The sequence below is a fragment of the Canis lupus genome, chromosome 32 (assembly GCF_011100685.1).
Source record: "Canis lupus familiaris isolate Mischka breed German Shepherd chromosome 32, alternate assembly UU_Cfam_GSD_1.0, whole genome shotgun sequence".
Lineage (NCBI taxonomy): Eukaryota > Metazoa > Chordata > Mammalia > Carnivora > Canidae > Canis > Canis lupus.
The window spans coordinates 26,894,045-26,909,741 of NC_049253.1; the positions used below are offsets into that span (position 1 = coordinate 26,894,045).

General features: G+C 34.1%; 1 protein-coding gene across 15 annotated transcripts in view; it reads left to right on the plus strand.

Moving 5' to 3' along the window:
• SNCA (synuclein alpha) overlaps nucleotides 1-15,697 on the plus strand; it is a 166,566-nt gene that overhangs the window by 21,352 nt on the left and 129,517 nt on the right. For all 15 annotated transcript variants that reach the window (XR_005382856.1, XR_005382860.1, XR_005382853.1 and 12 more), the window contains 2 exons: nucleotides 252-397; nucleotides 13,130-13,171. Coding sequence is in view for 6 of the 15 variants with exons in the window: in XM_038582140.1 (XP_038438068.1) it covers nucleotides 277-397; nucleotides 13,130-13,171 (163 nt within the window). In the remaining 9 variants the exon portion in view is untranslated. The remainder of the gene's footprint in view (nucleotides 1-251; nucleotides 398-13,129; nucleotides 13,172-15,697) is intronic.

Here is a 15,697-nt window from a genome sequence, read left to right on the forward strand (position 1 = left end):
ATTTTTACTAGCCAAGATGGATGAGGGGTGCTAAATTTTTAATGCAGAAGCTAAAAAAAAAAAAAAAAAAAGAAAGAAAAAAAGAAAAAAAAAGTGTTGCCCATCCCCCCAGTGGTTGAATAAGAGTATAAATAAAGAGTCTCACACTTTTGGGTTGTACTGACCTTTCAGTGGTTTTTATCTTGGGTGATTCTAATTTTATTTTATTCCACCCAAAAGTTCTCATTGAAATTGTATTTTATGTTCTCTAGTGTGGTGTGAACGAATTCATTAGCCATGGATGTATTCATGAAAGGACTTTCAAAGGCCAAGGAGGGAGTCGTGGCTGCTGCTGAAAAAACCAAACAGGGTGTGGCAGAAGCAGCAGGAAAGACAAAAGAGGGTGTCCTCTATGTAGGTAGGTAAGCCCCATATGTCATCTTGATATTTATTTATGACTGGTGGATTAGGATGATTAATGCTCTAAATGCTGGTATTTCTTGCTTGATTCATTTTTGCATCATCACTTGTCAAAAAGAGAAACCGAGTCAGAGGACTGTAGGTAGGCTAATGTGAGCATTTGAGCTAATAGTAAAAAGTGAGGATAACTTTTTGTGTTTTCAGAATATTTAATTTTTCAGTAATACTTAGGACTTTTTAAATGAATAGTTCTGTGCATAAGAGACTATAATTAGGAAAAAGTTTTAAAAACTCAGTCTCAAAAGGTAATTAAGAATATTTTTGAAAAAAAAAAAAAGATGGGATGCCCGGGTGGCTCAGCTGTTAATGTTAAGCACCTGCCTTTGACCCAGGGTGTGATCCTGGAGACCCAGGATCGAGTCCCACATCAGGCTCCCTGTATGGAGCCTGCTTCTCTCTCTGCCTCTATGTCTCTGCCTCTCTCTGTGTCTCTCATTAATATATAAATAAATTCTTTAAAAAATATTTTTGAGAAAAAAGAATATTTTTGAAAATCAAAATCATACATAGGCCTCTGGTTTTTAATCCATCATGACTAATATCAGTAAATTTTAGTGTATTCATGTTTTAAACTAAGACTTTTTGATATGGCCTTGGGATATGTAGAAAGAGGCCTACTGTGGCCCTAAAAAGGAAAGTACAGAACAGTTTTTGGTAGAGTTCATCCTTGTGAGCGCTTGGTGAACTGAAGACTAATTGACCAAAAAAGCGCTTGAAGACTGCTGCTAATATCTCAGAGACATTTATATGTATAATCACTTGTTTTTTTTTTTTTTTAAATATTTTATTTATTTATTTATTCATGAGAGACACTGAGAAGGAGAGGCAGAGACACAGGCAGAGGGAGAAACAGGCTCCATGCAGGAAGCCCAATGTGGGACTCGATCCCAGGTCTCCAGGATTAAGCCCTGGCAGAAGGCAGGCGCTAAACCACTGAGGCACCTGGGCTGCCCTATAATTCACTTATTAAATAACACACATACAAAGTAACAAGATTGATCCTTATCATTTCTTTTTGTTCCTAAGTTGACACTTTGTAATATTCACACAGATCCTGACTCTTTTTTCATGTCTTGAACTGTGTTAGGTTGGGTGTTATTTTTGCAAATCACTTCAGAGTCTTTGGGGGGAAGGAATAGACACATACATACACAAACACTCATCCACAGGGATGTATGCACACACTTACCTTTGCCCATTCTGCCTCTCCTCTTTCTCTTTGGCTCCTCTGAGCTCTTGCACGTTCTCTGGTAAGCAGCTGTAACAGCAGGATGTGCAGTAATGTGGAGGATAAACGTATTGGATGGTATAAGGTGCTATACTTATGTCTGTCGGTGAAATACCACTATGTTGTCTCTTCAACATGGATACATTGAAAAAGAGTTACACTTGGAATGATTTTTATGAACACCTCTCTTATATTTTTCATTGCTCGTAGACTTTATTGGCTGAGTTTGATACAAATCTTCAGTTAAATTATTCATTCTCTTAAAATATATTTTCAGAAAATCCTTGAATTAAAGAATGTCACAAATGGAAAAAATGATGAGTTAGTTTCAAATGTTTTTGTAAAGTGTGAATTCTATCTTTTTAGATAGAATTTGGAATACTGAATCAGCGATGCGCAGATAATCAATATCTTTATACTTGTCCTTAGTTTCCTAAGTTGTGCAAGCATGTGCTTGCAACTATTCTTTGACTTCAGTTACTTTATAATTTAATAACTTAAAAAATTTTTAGGATGCTAATATTTACTCCATTAGTTTGTAGTGAGTCCAGAAACTATTGAATATTAATACATTGCTGTTTTCTAGATAATGAATAGGTTTTATTATATGGAAAACTTTTGGTTTTCATTGTCAACTATGAGTTTGGACAAATATAATGATTTTTTGAGATTAATTATGTTCTTATGTAAAATTGTAATTGTTTACATGTCACATGTATTTTTAAATAATCTTCAATATATATCATGGTATTTAACACATAGTGCATTCTATAAATTATTTGTTGGTTGTGTTCTGAAGGATAGTTAAAATTTAAACTCAAACACAGGATTTAGGATGAAAACTGACCATGGGAAGACACAATATATAGATCAGGATTTGATAGACTTTTTCTGTAAAGTGCTAGGGAGTAAATATTTTAGGCTATAAGGTCTCTGTGTCAAATTAATCCACTCTACTGTTGTGGTAGGAAAGTAGCCATAGATAATAATGTGTTCCAATAAAATAACCTGTGTTCCAATAAAACCTTACTGAAACAGGTAATGGGTTGATTTGGCCCATAGCCTGCAGTTTGTGGACTCTGAGAAAAATAGAGAGAACATAGACTTGATGTCACTCACACAAACCTACATTCTAGTCCAGACTATATCATTTATTACCTTTAGAATACCATAAAAGTTACTTACTACCTATGAGCTTTACTTCCCTCATTTGTAAAAATATGATTTAGATAAATGCAACTAGCTTGCAGAGTTTTTGTGAGGATGTCATAACACATTCTTGCAAAACAGAACACATGAATAATAAAGCACACTTTAAGAAAACTAGACTTATTTTTTGTAGCAGTTTAGGTTCACAGCAAAATTGAGAGGCAAATAACAGAAGTTTCTCATGTACCTCGTGCCCCCACACATGCATGGCCTCCCCCATGATCTACATTTGTTACCCCCAGAATGGTTCATTTATTAAAATTAATGAACTTACATTGACACATCACAATCACCTAAAACCCACAGTTTACTTTAAGGTTCACTCTTCATGGTATACATTCTTTGCATTTGGACAAATGCATCATTATAGTATCATATAGTTATTTTTAGTGTCCTAAAATTAGGCATCACTTATTCATTTCCCTCCACCAACCCCTGGCAACCACTGATCATTTTTTCTGTCTCCATTATTTTACCATTTCCAGAATGTCATATACCTAGAATCATAAAGTATGTAGAGTTTTAAGGTTGGGTTATTTCACCTAAAAATATCCACTTCAGGCTCTTCTGGGTCTTTTCATGGTTTGATAGCTCTTTTTTTTTTTTTTTTTTTTTTTTTTAGCACTAAATACTAATTCCATTATTTGGATGTGTCACAGTTATCTATTCACCTCCTGAGGGACATCTTGGTTTCTTCCAAGTTTTAGTAATTGTGAATAAACTGCTATAAACATCCACATGCAGGTTTTTGAATGGACATAAGCTTTCAACTCCTTTGGGTAAATACCAAGGATCACTATTGTTGGATCATATCGTAAAGATATGTTTACTTTTATAAGGAACTGACAAACAGGGGATCCCTGGGTGGCTCAGCAGTTTAGCGCCTGCCTTCGGCCCAGGGCGTGATCCTGGAGTCCCAGGATCGAGTTCCACATCAGGCTCCCTACATGGAGCCTGCTTCTCCCTCTGCCTGTGTCTCTGCCTCTCTCTCTCTCTCTCTCTCTCTCTCTGTCTCTCATGAATAAATAAATAAAATCTTTTAAAAAAATAAGGAACTGACAAACTGTCTTCCAAAGTTGTTGGACCATTTTGCATCCCATCAATAAAGAATAACAGACCTTGTTGCTTCACATCCTTGTCAGCATTTGGTGTTTGAAAATTCTAGATTTTGATCATTCTAACAGGTAGGTGTCTTGTGGTATTTGATAGTTTTAATTTAACATTTCCGAGATGACATATGATGTGCAGCATCTTATTTGTTATCTATATATCTTCTTCGGTGAGCTATCTGGTAAGATCTTTGGCCTTTTACCTGGTTATTTGTTTTCTTATTGTTGAGAGTCCTCTGTATATTTTGGATAATAGTTCCTTTCCAGACATATATTCTGCAAATATTTTTCCTGTAGCCTTTCTCTCTCTCAACACTTCCTTTCATGGAGCAGAAAGTTTTAATTTTAAAGAAGTCCAGCTTATTGATTCTTTATTTCATGGATTGTGCTTTTGGTGTTATATCTAAGTCATTGCCATACCAGGTCATGTAGGTTTTCTCCTATGTTATTCTAGGAGTTTTAGAGTCTTGTATTTTACATTTAAGTCTATGATCCCTCTTGTGTTATTTTTTTTTGTGAAACGTTGTTGTCTAAATTCTTCTCCTTCTCCTTTTTTTAAAACATTTTTTTTTATTTTTTTAATTTATTTATGATAGGCACACAGTGAGAGAGAGAGAGGCAGAGACACAGGCAGAGGGAGAATTTCTCCTGTTTCTTGTTTTTTTCTTTCTTCTTGCATGTGGATGTCCAGTTGTTCCAGCACCATTTGTCAAAAGATTGTCTTTGCTTTATTGTATTACTTTTGCTCCTTTGCCAAAAGTCAGTTGACTATATTTATGTGGTTCCATTTCTAGGTTCTTAATTCTGTTCCATTGGTTTATTGTCTATTCTCTTGCCATTATTTCACTGTCTTGATTACTATAGCTTGACAGTAAGTCTACAAGGCAAGTAGTGTCAGACTTGTGATTTTATATTTCAATATTATCATGGCTATTTGGGGCCTTCTGCTTCTCCACATACACTTTAGAATCTGTTTGTTGATATCTACAAAATAACTTGTGAGATTTTGATTAGAATTGCATTGAACTATATAGATCAAGTTAAAAGGAACTGAGATTTTGACAGTATTGAATCTTCTCATCCATGAATACAAAATACCTTTTATTTAGTTTTCTGCTTTTGTTCATCAGAGCTTTGTAGTTCCCCTCATATTGACCTTGTATTTATTCTGTTAAATGTACACCTAAGTATTTTTTTTTGATGAAAATATAAATTGTATTGTGATTTAAATTTTAAATTTCATTTGTTCATTGCTGGTATATATGAAAGTGATTGACTTGTGTTTATTAACCTTGTATCCTACAGTCTTACAATAATTAGGGTTGGTTCTTTAGGATTTTCTATATCAAGTCGTCTGTGAATGAAGACCATTTTATTTCTTCTTTCCCAATCTGTATACCTCTTATTTCCCTTTATTATCTTATTGCATTGGCTAGGATTTCCAGTATGATGCTTGCCTTGTTCCTGGTCTTAATAGGAAAACTCCAGTTTCTTGCTATGAAATATGAATTTATCTATAGTTTTTTTGTAAATATTCTTTTTTGTGTGGAAATATTCTTAATCAAGTTGAGGAAGTTCCCCTCTATTCCTAGTGTACCAGACATTTTTACCACAAATAGATGCTGCATTTTGTTAAATGCTTTTTCTGCATCTATTGATATAATCATGTGATTTGTCTTTTTTATCCTGTGAGTGTGATGGATTACTTTAATTAATGTTTGAATAATGAGCTAACTTTACACACCTGGCATGAATTCCACTTGGTTGTGAAGTATAATTCTTTTTATACATTGTTGGATTTGATTTGTTATTATTTTGCTGAGGATTTTTATAGAACACACTTTTATATATAGGAGCAATGATTAATATTATCAAATAAGCGATTTGTTCAGTGTGGAGCCCCACACGGGGCTTGATCTCATGACTCTGAGATCACCAGCTGAGCTCGAAGCCAAGAGTTGAATGCTCAGCTGACTGCACCACTCAGGCGCCCCCAGAAATTTATAAATTTAGAGTCAAATTAAGAAACAAAAAAATTTAGTTTTCTTTATATAATGCCAACTATTATAACAGTAAAGGTGAGAAAATTATCTTCAAAATGCTCTCAGTGCTACTTTGCTCAGTAAGCGGCAATAGTCAAGAGTATGGATTAATATCAAGCTCTCAAATCACAATATGGTTCACCTGCATCAAGTTGACAAATTCAGCATAACATGCAAAGCAGCAATATAGTTGACGATGACTATAGTATAGTCTTACTGTGAGTTCTTGCAACTCCTAGGCATTTGTTTAGACCTTCTCCACTCTGTACCTTGTCATGAAAGAAAGTTATGAGAGAAAAGATGAGAGTTGTGGCCACCTTGGCTCATGGAAGCTGTTAGCTCTGGTCTCTCTTCAGTTTACTAATCACATAGCCACTTGGTATCTACTTTGTAGCTATATGTTTTCAATTATAGATTATTCATCAATTACATGTTAATTACTAATTATAAATACTAATAAACAACTGATGGCAAATAACAGGTGATTAGTTTGATATGAAGCAACTTCATTAAGGCCTTCATTTATCTTTGAATCAGGATACATTCTATGGTTTAGCCCAATGTCCAATTCTGAGGTATTATTCAGAGGAAAGACCACAAACCAACTGTTAAACATTTCTTTCAAATAGTCATTTTTAAAAATATGGGGTACAAGAAGTGGTAGATGAATAGCAATAAGTAGTATTCCCTTAAATACAAGCTGTTCTCACCTTGTGTAGTTCCAGTAGAGAAGAATTTCAGTTTACAACAGTTAGTTGAATACCAGTCCTTCATATCCCAGTTCAAATTTCTGTTCATACAACCTTTGCTCCTAGCTCTTCAGCCCACAGATTGCTATATAAATAACAGAAACTCATTATAATCCTTGATCAAATTACATCACTTTTTTCAGTTTGTCACTGATTGTTCATTTCACATCCGCTACTCAGCTTGCACAGGCAGCAAGGCCTTTGGTTGTGTTGCTTCCTTGTAGCCCAGTGATAAACTCGGCCAATATTTTAAAAAATTGCGTAACTGAACAAGAAAATTGGCCAAAAAAGATGAAAGTGCCTCAAAGAAATGAAATGAAAATGCTGGAAGTAAAATTTGAATCAAAAAGTGTTTTATTTATACAACAAATAGCTGATCTGGGGAATGGTAACACTACTACTGTTCAGGTGACTATAGATTTGTAGCCAGAGGAACTTATTCAAGCGGAAGTAAAATTTAAAAAGTTGTGATGAATAAATTGAAGATGTTTCAGAGGAAGTGCTGCTGCAAAAGTACCTCACATGAAAGGAACTATCAGAGATAGAGCATGAGGTGAAACAATGCAAAGGGTAACATTTTGGAAATTGATTCAAACTTACAAAAGATTATACAGATCTCTAGGGCTTAGGAAAGATGCTCATGCCATATATGAAGTTATACAATGACAAGAAGACCACACTAATCTTGATAAGTTTTTTTTCAAATAAATAAAATACAATAATTCTCAATGTCTTAAATTGATATACTAAGTAGATATTAATTTTACTAGTTTTTCATTTAGCTATCAATTTAAAATAAGTAAAAGAATTTTTAATGTTTCTACAAAAAAGTTGAAAGGTCATGGGATAATTATAATTTTTACTACCAATTAATTGTTATTTACTTCATTGATATTTAAGATCACTTTTTATAGACTCACTTCAGCCTGTGCATGGTCACTTTACAATCCCATAATACTATGCAAACTGAACGTCAATTGCAAAGTATGCATATATACAAACATGAGCACATTGACACATTGTACTGGATATATAAACTGTTATCCTGTATCCTTTTATGTATTTAACAAGCACACAACTTAATTTATATGAATTTATAATTAATTATTTGTTCTATTTTAAACTGCAAATCCCTTTACAAATATTATATGTGAAGAATAATTATTTCTTACTATTTGATATGTACTAATCACTGTTTTAAAATCTTTATGTGTATTATTTCCTTGATTTTCATGTTGACTGAATGATGTATATTTGGTTATTATGTGGTGAAGTAAAGATTTAAATCTGGGAAATCTAAATTCAAAATCTATATTTTAAAAATTTAACTTTAGTTTTTAATATTGAAATATATTTAACACACAATATTATATTAGCCTCAGTTGTAATAGTGATTTGACAATTCTATACAATATTCAGTGCTCACCACAGTAAGTGTAAGTAGCCATCTGTTACCATATAATGTTATTACAGGGGAATCTCTGTGAGTTAAGTATCTGCCTTTAGCTCAGGTCATGACCCCATGGTTCTGGGATTGAGCTCCATGTCAAGCTCCATGGTGTGTGTGTATGTGGGCGGGGGGCGGGGGGGGGGGTCCCTGCTCAGTGGGGAGCCTACTTCTTCCTCTCCCTTTGCCTCTCCCCTGCTTTTGTATATGCTCTCTCTCTCACTTTCTCTTTTGAATAAATAAAATCTTTAAAAATATACTAATGTTATTACAATATTATTGAATATATTCCCTATGTTGTAATTTGCATATCTGTGACTTATTTATTTTATAATTGAAAGGTTGTACTTAATCCTCTTCACCTGTTTCACCCATCCCCTACCCACCTCCAATCTAGCAACCACCATTCTCTGTTTTTATATTTCTAGTCTTTTTTTCAGTTTTTGTTTGTTTTATTTTTTACATTCCACATATACATGAAATTGTGTGGTACTTACCTTTTTCTATCTAACTTACTTCACTTAACATAATACCTTCTATTGTCCATTCATGTCGCAAATGACAAGATCTCAATCTTTTATATGGCCAAGTACCATTCCGTTGTGTGTGTGTGTGTATGTTTTATCCAATCATCTATCAATGGACATTTATGTCACTTATGTTGTTTTCATAAATGGCTATAAGGTGCAGTAAGCATGAGGATCCATTTGTCTTTTTGAATTAGCTGTTTTCATTTTATTCAGGTAAATATTCAATAGTAGAATTACTGGATCATATGGTATTTCTATTTTTAATTTTTTGAAGAACTTCCATACTATTTTTCAAAGTGGTTACACCATTTTACATTCCCACCAACAGTGCATGAAGGTTTCCTTTTCTCCACATCCTTGCCAACTCTTCATTCCTTCTTTTTGATATTCACCAGTCTGACTGGTGTGAAGTTATATTTCATTGTGGTTTTGATTTGCACTTGTGTGATGATTAGTAATGTTGAGCATCTTTTCATGTTTCTGTTGGCTATATATCTTCTTTGGAAAAAATGACTATTCAGGTTCTCTACCCACTTTAAATTGGATTATTTGTTGTTTTTTGGTGTTGAATTGTATGAGTTCTTTTTATGTTTTGGATATTAACCTCTTATCAAATATATCTTTTGCAAATATTCTTTCCCATTCATTAAGGTTGCCTTTTCGTTTTGTTGATGGGTTCCTTTGCTGTGAAAAAGCTTTTTATTTTGGTGTAGTTCTGATAGTTTATTTTTGCTTTTATTTCCCTTTCCTGAGGAGGTATATACGTATATATGTTGTTAAGGTCAATGTCCAAGAGATTACTGCTTATATTTCTTTTTAGGAGCTTTATGGCTTCAGGTCTGACACTTAGGTTTTTAATCCAGTTTGAGTTCATTTTTGCATATGCTGTAAGAAAGTCATTCAGTTTCACTCTTTTGCATGTAGCTGTCTAGTTTTCTCATCACTACTTATTTTTTTTAAGATTTTATTTATTTATTCATGATAGACACAGAGAGAGAGAGGCAGAGACACAGGCAGAGGGAGAAGCAGGCTCCATGCATGGAGCCTGACACGGGACTCGATCCCAGGACTCCAGGATCACACCCTGGGCCAAAGGCAGGCACTAAACTGCTGAGCCACCCAGGGATCCCACTCATCACTACTTATTGAAGAGACTGTTTTTCCCATTGTGTATTCTTGCCTCCTTCATTGTAGGTTAATTAACCATGTAAGTGTGGGTTTGTTTCTGGACAAAACCCATATTCTTAACTACATTGCTATAGTTTATGTTTTATTTTTATCAGAGGTCCTTAGATATATTAGGTGTTTCATTAGATATATTAAGATATATTCAAATTGAAACTTCTTACCTATATTTAAATTGCTTTATTAAACATAAATACTTTTCTAGACTGTTTAGTTAAAATGTAAATTTAAATATGATGCATCCAAATTTCACTTAATGCCTTATTCATATATTTTCATAAAAATATTTAGTGAATGTTTTCAACATGGTCCTGTATATTCATTTCTGTCATCTCATTGATCATATTATTGAAATCATAGATATGTGCTTCTAAAATTTGGAAATTGAAACTCTGTTAGACCAATGTTTTATAAATTTGATCCATGAATTATTAGAATTAGATCATGAGGGTTATTAAAAAATGCAAAGATCAGTACCTGATATATTCTGAATATTTGATGCCCTGACACAAAATTCAGCATTTCAACCAGTGCTCCCACCTGACTGATTCTGCTGCACTCTCCAGTTTAAAGGCCTGGTTCTTAGAGAATATTTAATCAATTGTATGTAGTCATCTTATTGATAGGGAATCTGAGATTCCCTTATGCTTTGTTTTTTCTGTGTTTTAAAGTGTTTACTGTTAATTTTAACATACCTAGGAAGACCTTTTAAAATAGTGCACTTTTAAAGTAAGGGTTAATACCAGGTTAATCTCCAAATATGGATTTAAGTCATTTCTCAGGTTTATGCCCTCATCTCCTTATATTCTCCTATGTCTGATAGAAATATATTATTTGATTTACAGGGTAGTTTTCAAATAAATCTCCAATCCAGTGTTATTTTCTCCCCCAAAATTTTTTTAAAAAACTGATGTATGGCAGCCCAGGTGGCTCAGCGGTTTAGTGCTGCCTTCAGCCCAGGGTGTGATCCTAGAGACTGGGGATCAAGTCCCACGTTGGGTTCCCTGCATACAGCCTGCTTCTCCTTCCTGTGTCTCTGCCTCTCTCTCTCTCTCTCTCTCTCTCTCTCTCTCATAAATAAAATCTTAAAAAAAAAAAACTGGTGTAAAGGCACCTGGGTGGCTCAGTTGATTAAGCATATGACTCTTGATTTTAGCTCAGGTCATGATCTCAGGGTCATGATCTCAGGGTCATGTAGAGAGCCCACTTTGGGCTCTGCTCTGGGCATGGAGTTTGCTTAAGATTCTCTCTTTCCCTCTCCCTCTCTCCCTCTCCCCTCCCCAGATGTGTCTCTTTCCCTCTCAAAAAACAAAAACAAAACCAAAAAAACTGGTGTGACTTACACTGAAAAGTCCAACATTAGAGAGCTCATGAATAAAATAAACTTAGTTTTAATAATAAATATTAATGAACTGTTTGTATAAAAGCTATATTCCTCCTAAAGGTTTGCTTGGCTCAGTGGAAAGAATATAGGTTTAGGGTCATATAGCCCTTAATATCAAAGTATTTAGAGCCAGTTATTCCCTGTATGACTTTAGGCAAATCATTTACTTTGATTTGCAATTTCTTCATATATAAAGTGGGCATAATTCACCTGTATTAAATAGATTGTAACCAAGAAATAAATGAGGTTAAAATGCCTTTTACGTAATACTTGTTCAGCGAATCTTAATTTCTTCTTTTCCTTCTCTTCTGCTTCAGTTTCATGGGTTGACTAATCTCTCTGTTGTCCTGTACTTTAGTATAGCTTTTACAGTTCTGAACCCAAGATCATCTTCCCACCGAGCCCCAGTGTTATCTCACCTTTTTTTTTTCCCTCTGTAAGTTGATATGTGAAGAGGGACACAAGGGGACAAAAAATCATCATTGTAAGGTGCAGCCACTGAAAAACAGTATGGAGGTCCCTCAAAAAAAGTTAAAAATAGATCTATCCTATGATCCAGTAATTGTACCACTGAGTATTTACCTAAAGAATACAAAAACACTAAATCAGAGGGATACATGCACCTCAATGTTTATAGCAGTATTATCTATAATAGCCAAGAAAGATATGGAGGCTGCCCCAGGGTCCATTGATAGATGAATGGATAAAAAAGATGTGGTATATGTATTTAATGGAATATTGTTCAGCCATAAAAAAGAACGAAATCTTGCCATTAGCAATGACATGGATGGAGCTAGAGAGTACAATGCTAAATGAAATATGTCAATAATGGAAAGATAAATATCATGATTTTACCCCGTATATGGAATCTAAGAAATAGAACAAATGAGCAAAAAGAGAGACAGAGGGGGAGAAAGAGAGAGAAATCAAGGAATAGACTCTTTTTTCCTCAAAGATTTTATTTATTTATTCATGAGAGAGACCGTGAGAGAGAGGCAAAGACATAGGCAGAGAGAGAAGCAGGCTCCATGCAGGAAGCCTGATGTGGGACCCAGGGATCATGCCATGAGCCAGAGGCAGATCTTAACTGCTGAGCCACCGGGGTGTCCCAAGGAATAGACTCAACTATAGAGAATAAACTGATGGTTCAGAGGGGAGGATTCAGGGGGATAGTTGAAATAGATGATGGGAATTATGGAGGGCACTTGTCCTGATGAGCACTGGCAACATATGGAAATGCTTAAATACTACATTACACACCTGGAACTACTATCATCCTGTTAACTAATGAATTAAAGGCTTAAAAAAATAAGACATCATTGTGGGTTAAAAATTTAATTGGAGAGAACCTCCTGGTAGTTTTGCTCTCTTCTATTTGTTGTATGATTACTGGAATTCCTTGTTTTAGATTCCCCCCTCCCCCAAGGCTATTTTTCTATAAGAGCTTCTAAAGATTGAGACCTTTATTTTTTTATTTTTATTTTTTATTAAAGATTTTATTTATTTATTCATGAGAGGCACAGAGACAGAGAGAGAGAGAGGGAGAGAGAGGGAGGCAGAGACACAGGCAGAGGGAGAAGCAGGCTCCTTGCAGGGAGCCTGATGTGGGACTCGATCCCCGGTCTCTAGGATCACACCCCGGGCTGAAGGTGGCGCTAAACCGCTGAGCCTCCGGGGCTGCCCTCTTTTTTTTTTAATTTTTTTTATTAGTTGTATTTAAAACAAACTAATCAGCAATATAAGGCCAGTTGGAGACTTATGTTTATGTTTTGAATTTGTCTTTATAGGCTCCAAAACCAAGGAAGGAGTGGTTCATGGTGTGACAACAGGTAAGCTCCATGGGACTTATATCCAAGAATGATATTAAAAATATCTAGTAAACATTAATTATTCAGAGTGTAATTGTAAGTAGTCACTGTGTTTGTAGAGAAGCATTATAAGGGACTACCAACTTTAACTTTAATTCTTTATTAAATATGTTTAGATAAGTAAATAGTTATTACTGATAAATAAAATAATGTATTCCACTGTCAAGAATGATTGCTCTGAATTGACCAGATATGTTTAATTTATGGTAGTATCATATATACTCTGAAATATTATGTTTTGGCAAACTGCTATGATAAATTACATATAAGTATTGCCAGTTTTCTAAGGATTAATGTCAAATTTCCTGTAGAGTATAATAAAACATTTTGACATTAAACTATAGTCAGTATAACGCTTCCTTGATGATTCGGAAAACATTTTGGGAAACACCCTTGAAGTAATCAATGAAGTATTTATTGTATTTATCTCTATTTGGTATAACTTTACCAAGAATTTGAATAGGTGTATAATATTAAAATAAATTAATATCAAAAATGATGAAAATTATGGTGGTGATGATGATGAGGAGAATGATAGAGACAGATAGAAAGATGAAAGTAGAACCGAAATTTCATAATCTTAAGAGCCCACAGACTTGCCATGATTCAGTTTCATCTTGTATGTATTCCAAACTGCCTGACAGATGTGATAAAACAGGATATATAATCAGAAATACAATTCACATGATCAGAAAGCAGTAAACGTAATAGTATCTCAGAAAATTACCATGTTCCTACTACTGAATTATAAAATGGAAATGGGGAAAATCAAATGAGAGTATTAATACAGTATTGTGGTTGATAACCATGACACTGGAGCCAGACTTCCTTGGTTCAAATTTCTGCTTACTACTTATGAGCTTTGTGATTTTCTGTAAGATTCATAATCTTTTTGTGATTTAGTTTCTTTATCTGTAAAAGAATAAAGAAATTTAATGTACACAAATACCTAGAGTAATGAAATCAAGTGGTGTGAATTATGTAGGTGTTATTTATCATCACTTTATAGGTGTTTCTATTTGAATAACATTTTTACAGCTAGTGGAGAAAAATATTTCATATGACTATTTTATATATGCTTTTGATAATAAATGAGGGCACAAAATTAAAATAGAACCTTTTGAAAGGTTCTGCTAGAAGCTACATTAACGTATGCTGCTTGCTTTTGCTCTGTTGCAATCCAATCAATGTGTAATGCCCAGAACTAGGCAAGTAAATTAACTGTGTTGACTTCTTGGGACCATCTATAAATATGATTTATTAAGCATGATTTTAATAAGACCTAGGTAGCAGACAGTTGGAGACTGTAGTATCTGAAGAGCCTAGCTAGATTAAAAGTGTTCCATTTGATAGCTGAAGAATCCATGTGGTTTAGAAAGTAGATAAGCATGTGGTCAGATTTAGAGTCTGTGGTAAAAAGTAAAGAATATAACTAATAATATCATCAAATGGAGGCTATGGACATGAGCTGCAAGGGTAACTAACAAAGCTGGAATTTTCATCTTCTCCAGAATGACACAAAGTGAATATGAGTTTGTGTGTGTGTGTGGTCTGTGCACATGTGTATGCACACTACTGAAGTTTGTACAATAAGGCAGCAGTTTGTTTTCTGAAAAACAGTAAGTAGACGGCTACTTTATGTTTCCCTGGTTTTATAATATTGAGGAACTTTGCATATCATGCCTTCTTTAGCATATTGAAGAATCTGAGATATTCCATAGTAAAGAAATTTTCATAATTTAGTTTAATCCAGGGCCTTTCAAATTTATTTGACCTTATATCAATAGTTACTAGGATTGAATGAGCCAGTGTTCCAGAGAACACTATGGAAAATGCTACTAAGCAACAAGGCCATGATGATTTTGATGTGGGTCATATTTATAGCCATTGTAAAGCCCTCAACTACTCTGACAATAGAAAAATATTGAAAATCTCCTAAGTAGTCTGACTATGAGAAATGCAGTGGGATAAATCTGCGATTAATACTATCCTTTTCCCATATCAGGTAATGAGTAGGATTATTTAATATAAAATTCCAAAATCTAAGTATAAGGATAAATGAATTTAAGATAATTACCTCAATGGTTAGGGAGAAGAGAGGAATTGGTTACCATACCTGGTCTAAAATGTTTCTTAGGGCTGCATAACATAAGTGCTAAATAAATGTTATTATTGTAAATACTCTTAAAGCAGAGAAGTGAGAAACTATTATATAGTATACAACATCATCAGCTAATGTTAAAAGAAAAATTTCCTCAAGATTCATCCCATTTCTTATTTTTGCAGAAATAATAGACTTCAGTAAACTTAGTTAGGCCAAGAGTTTTCTACCTAAAAAATTCCAGAAAAATAAATTCTCCCAGTTAGATAATATCATGATAAAATCTAAAAAAACTCTACCTTACACCCTAGCTATTTGATCTCAGTTCAATATTGTTGCAGTTGTCAATTTAATGCATTATGTTATGGAAAAATATGAGAATGTAT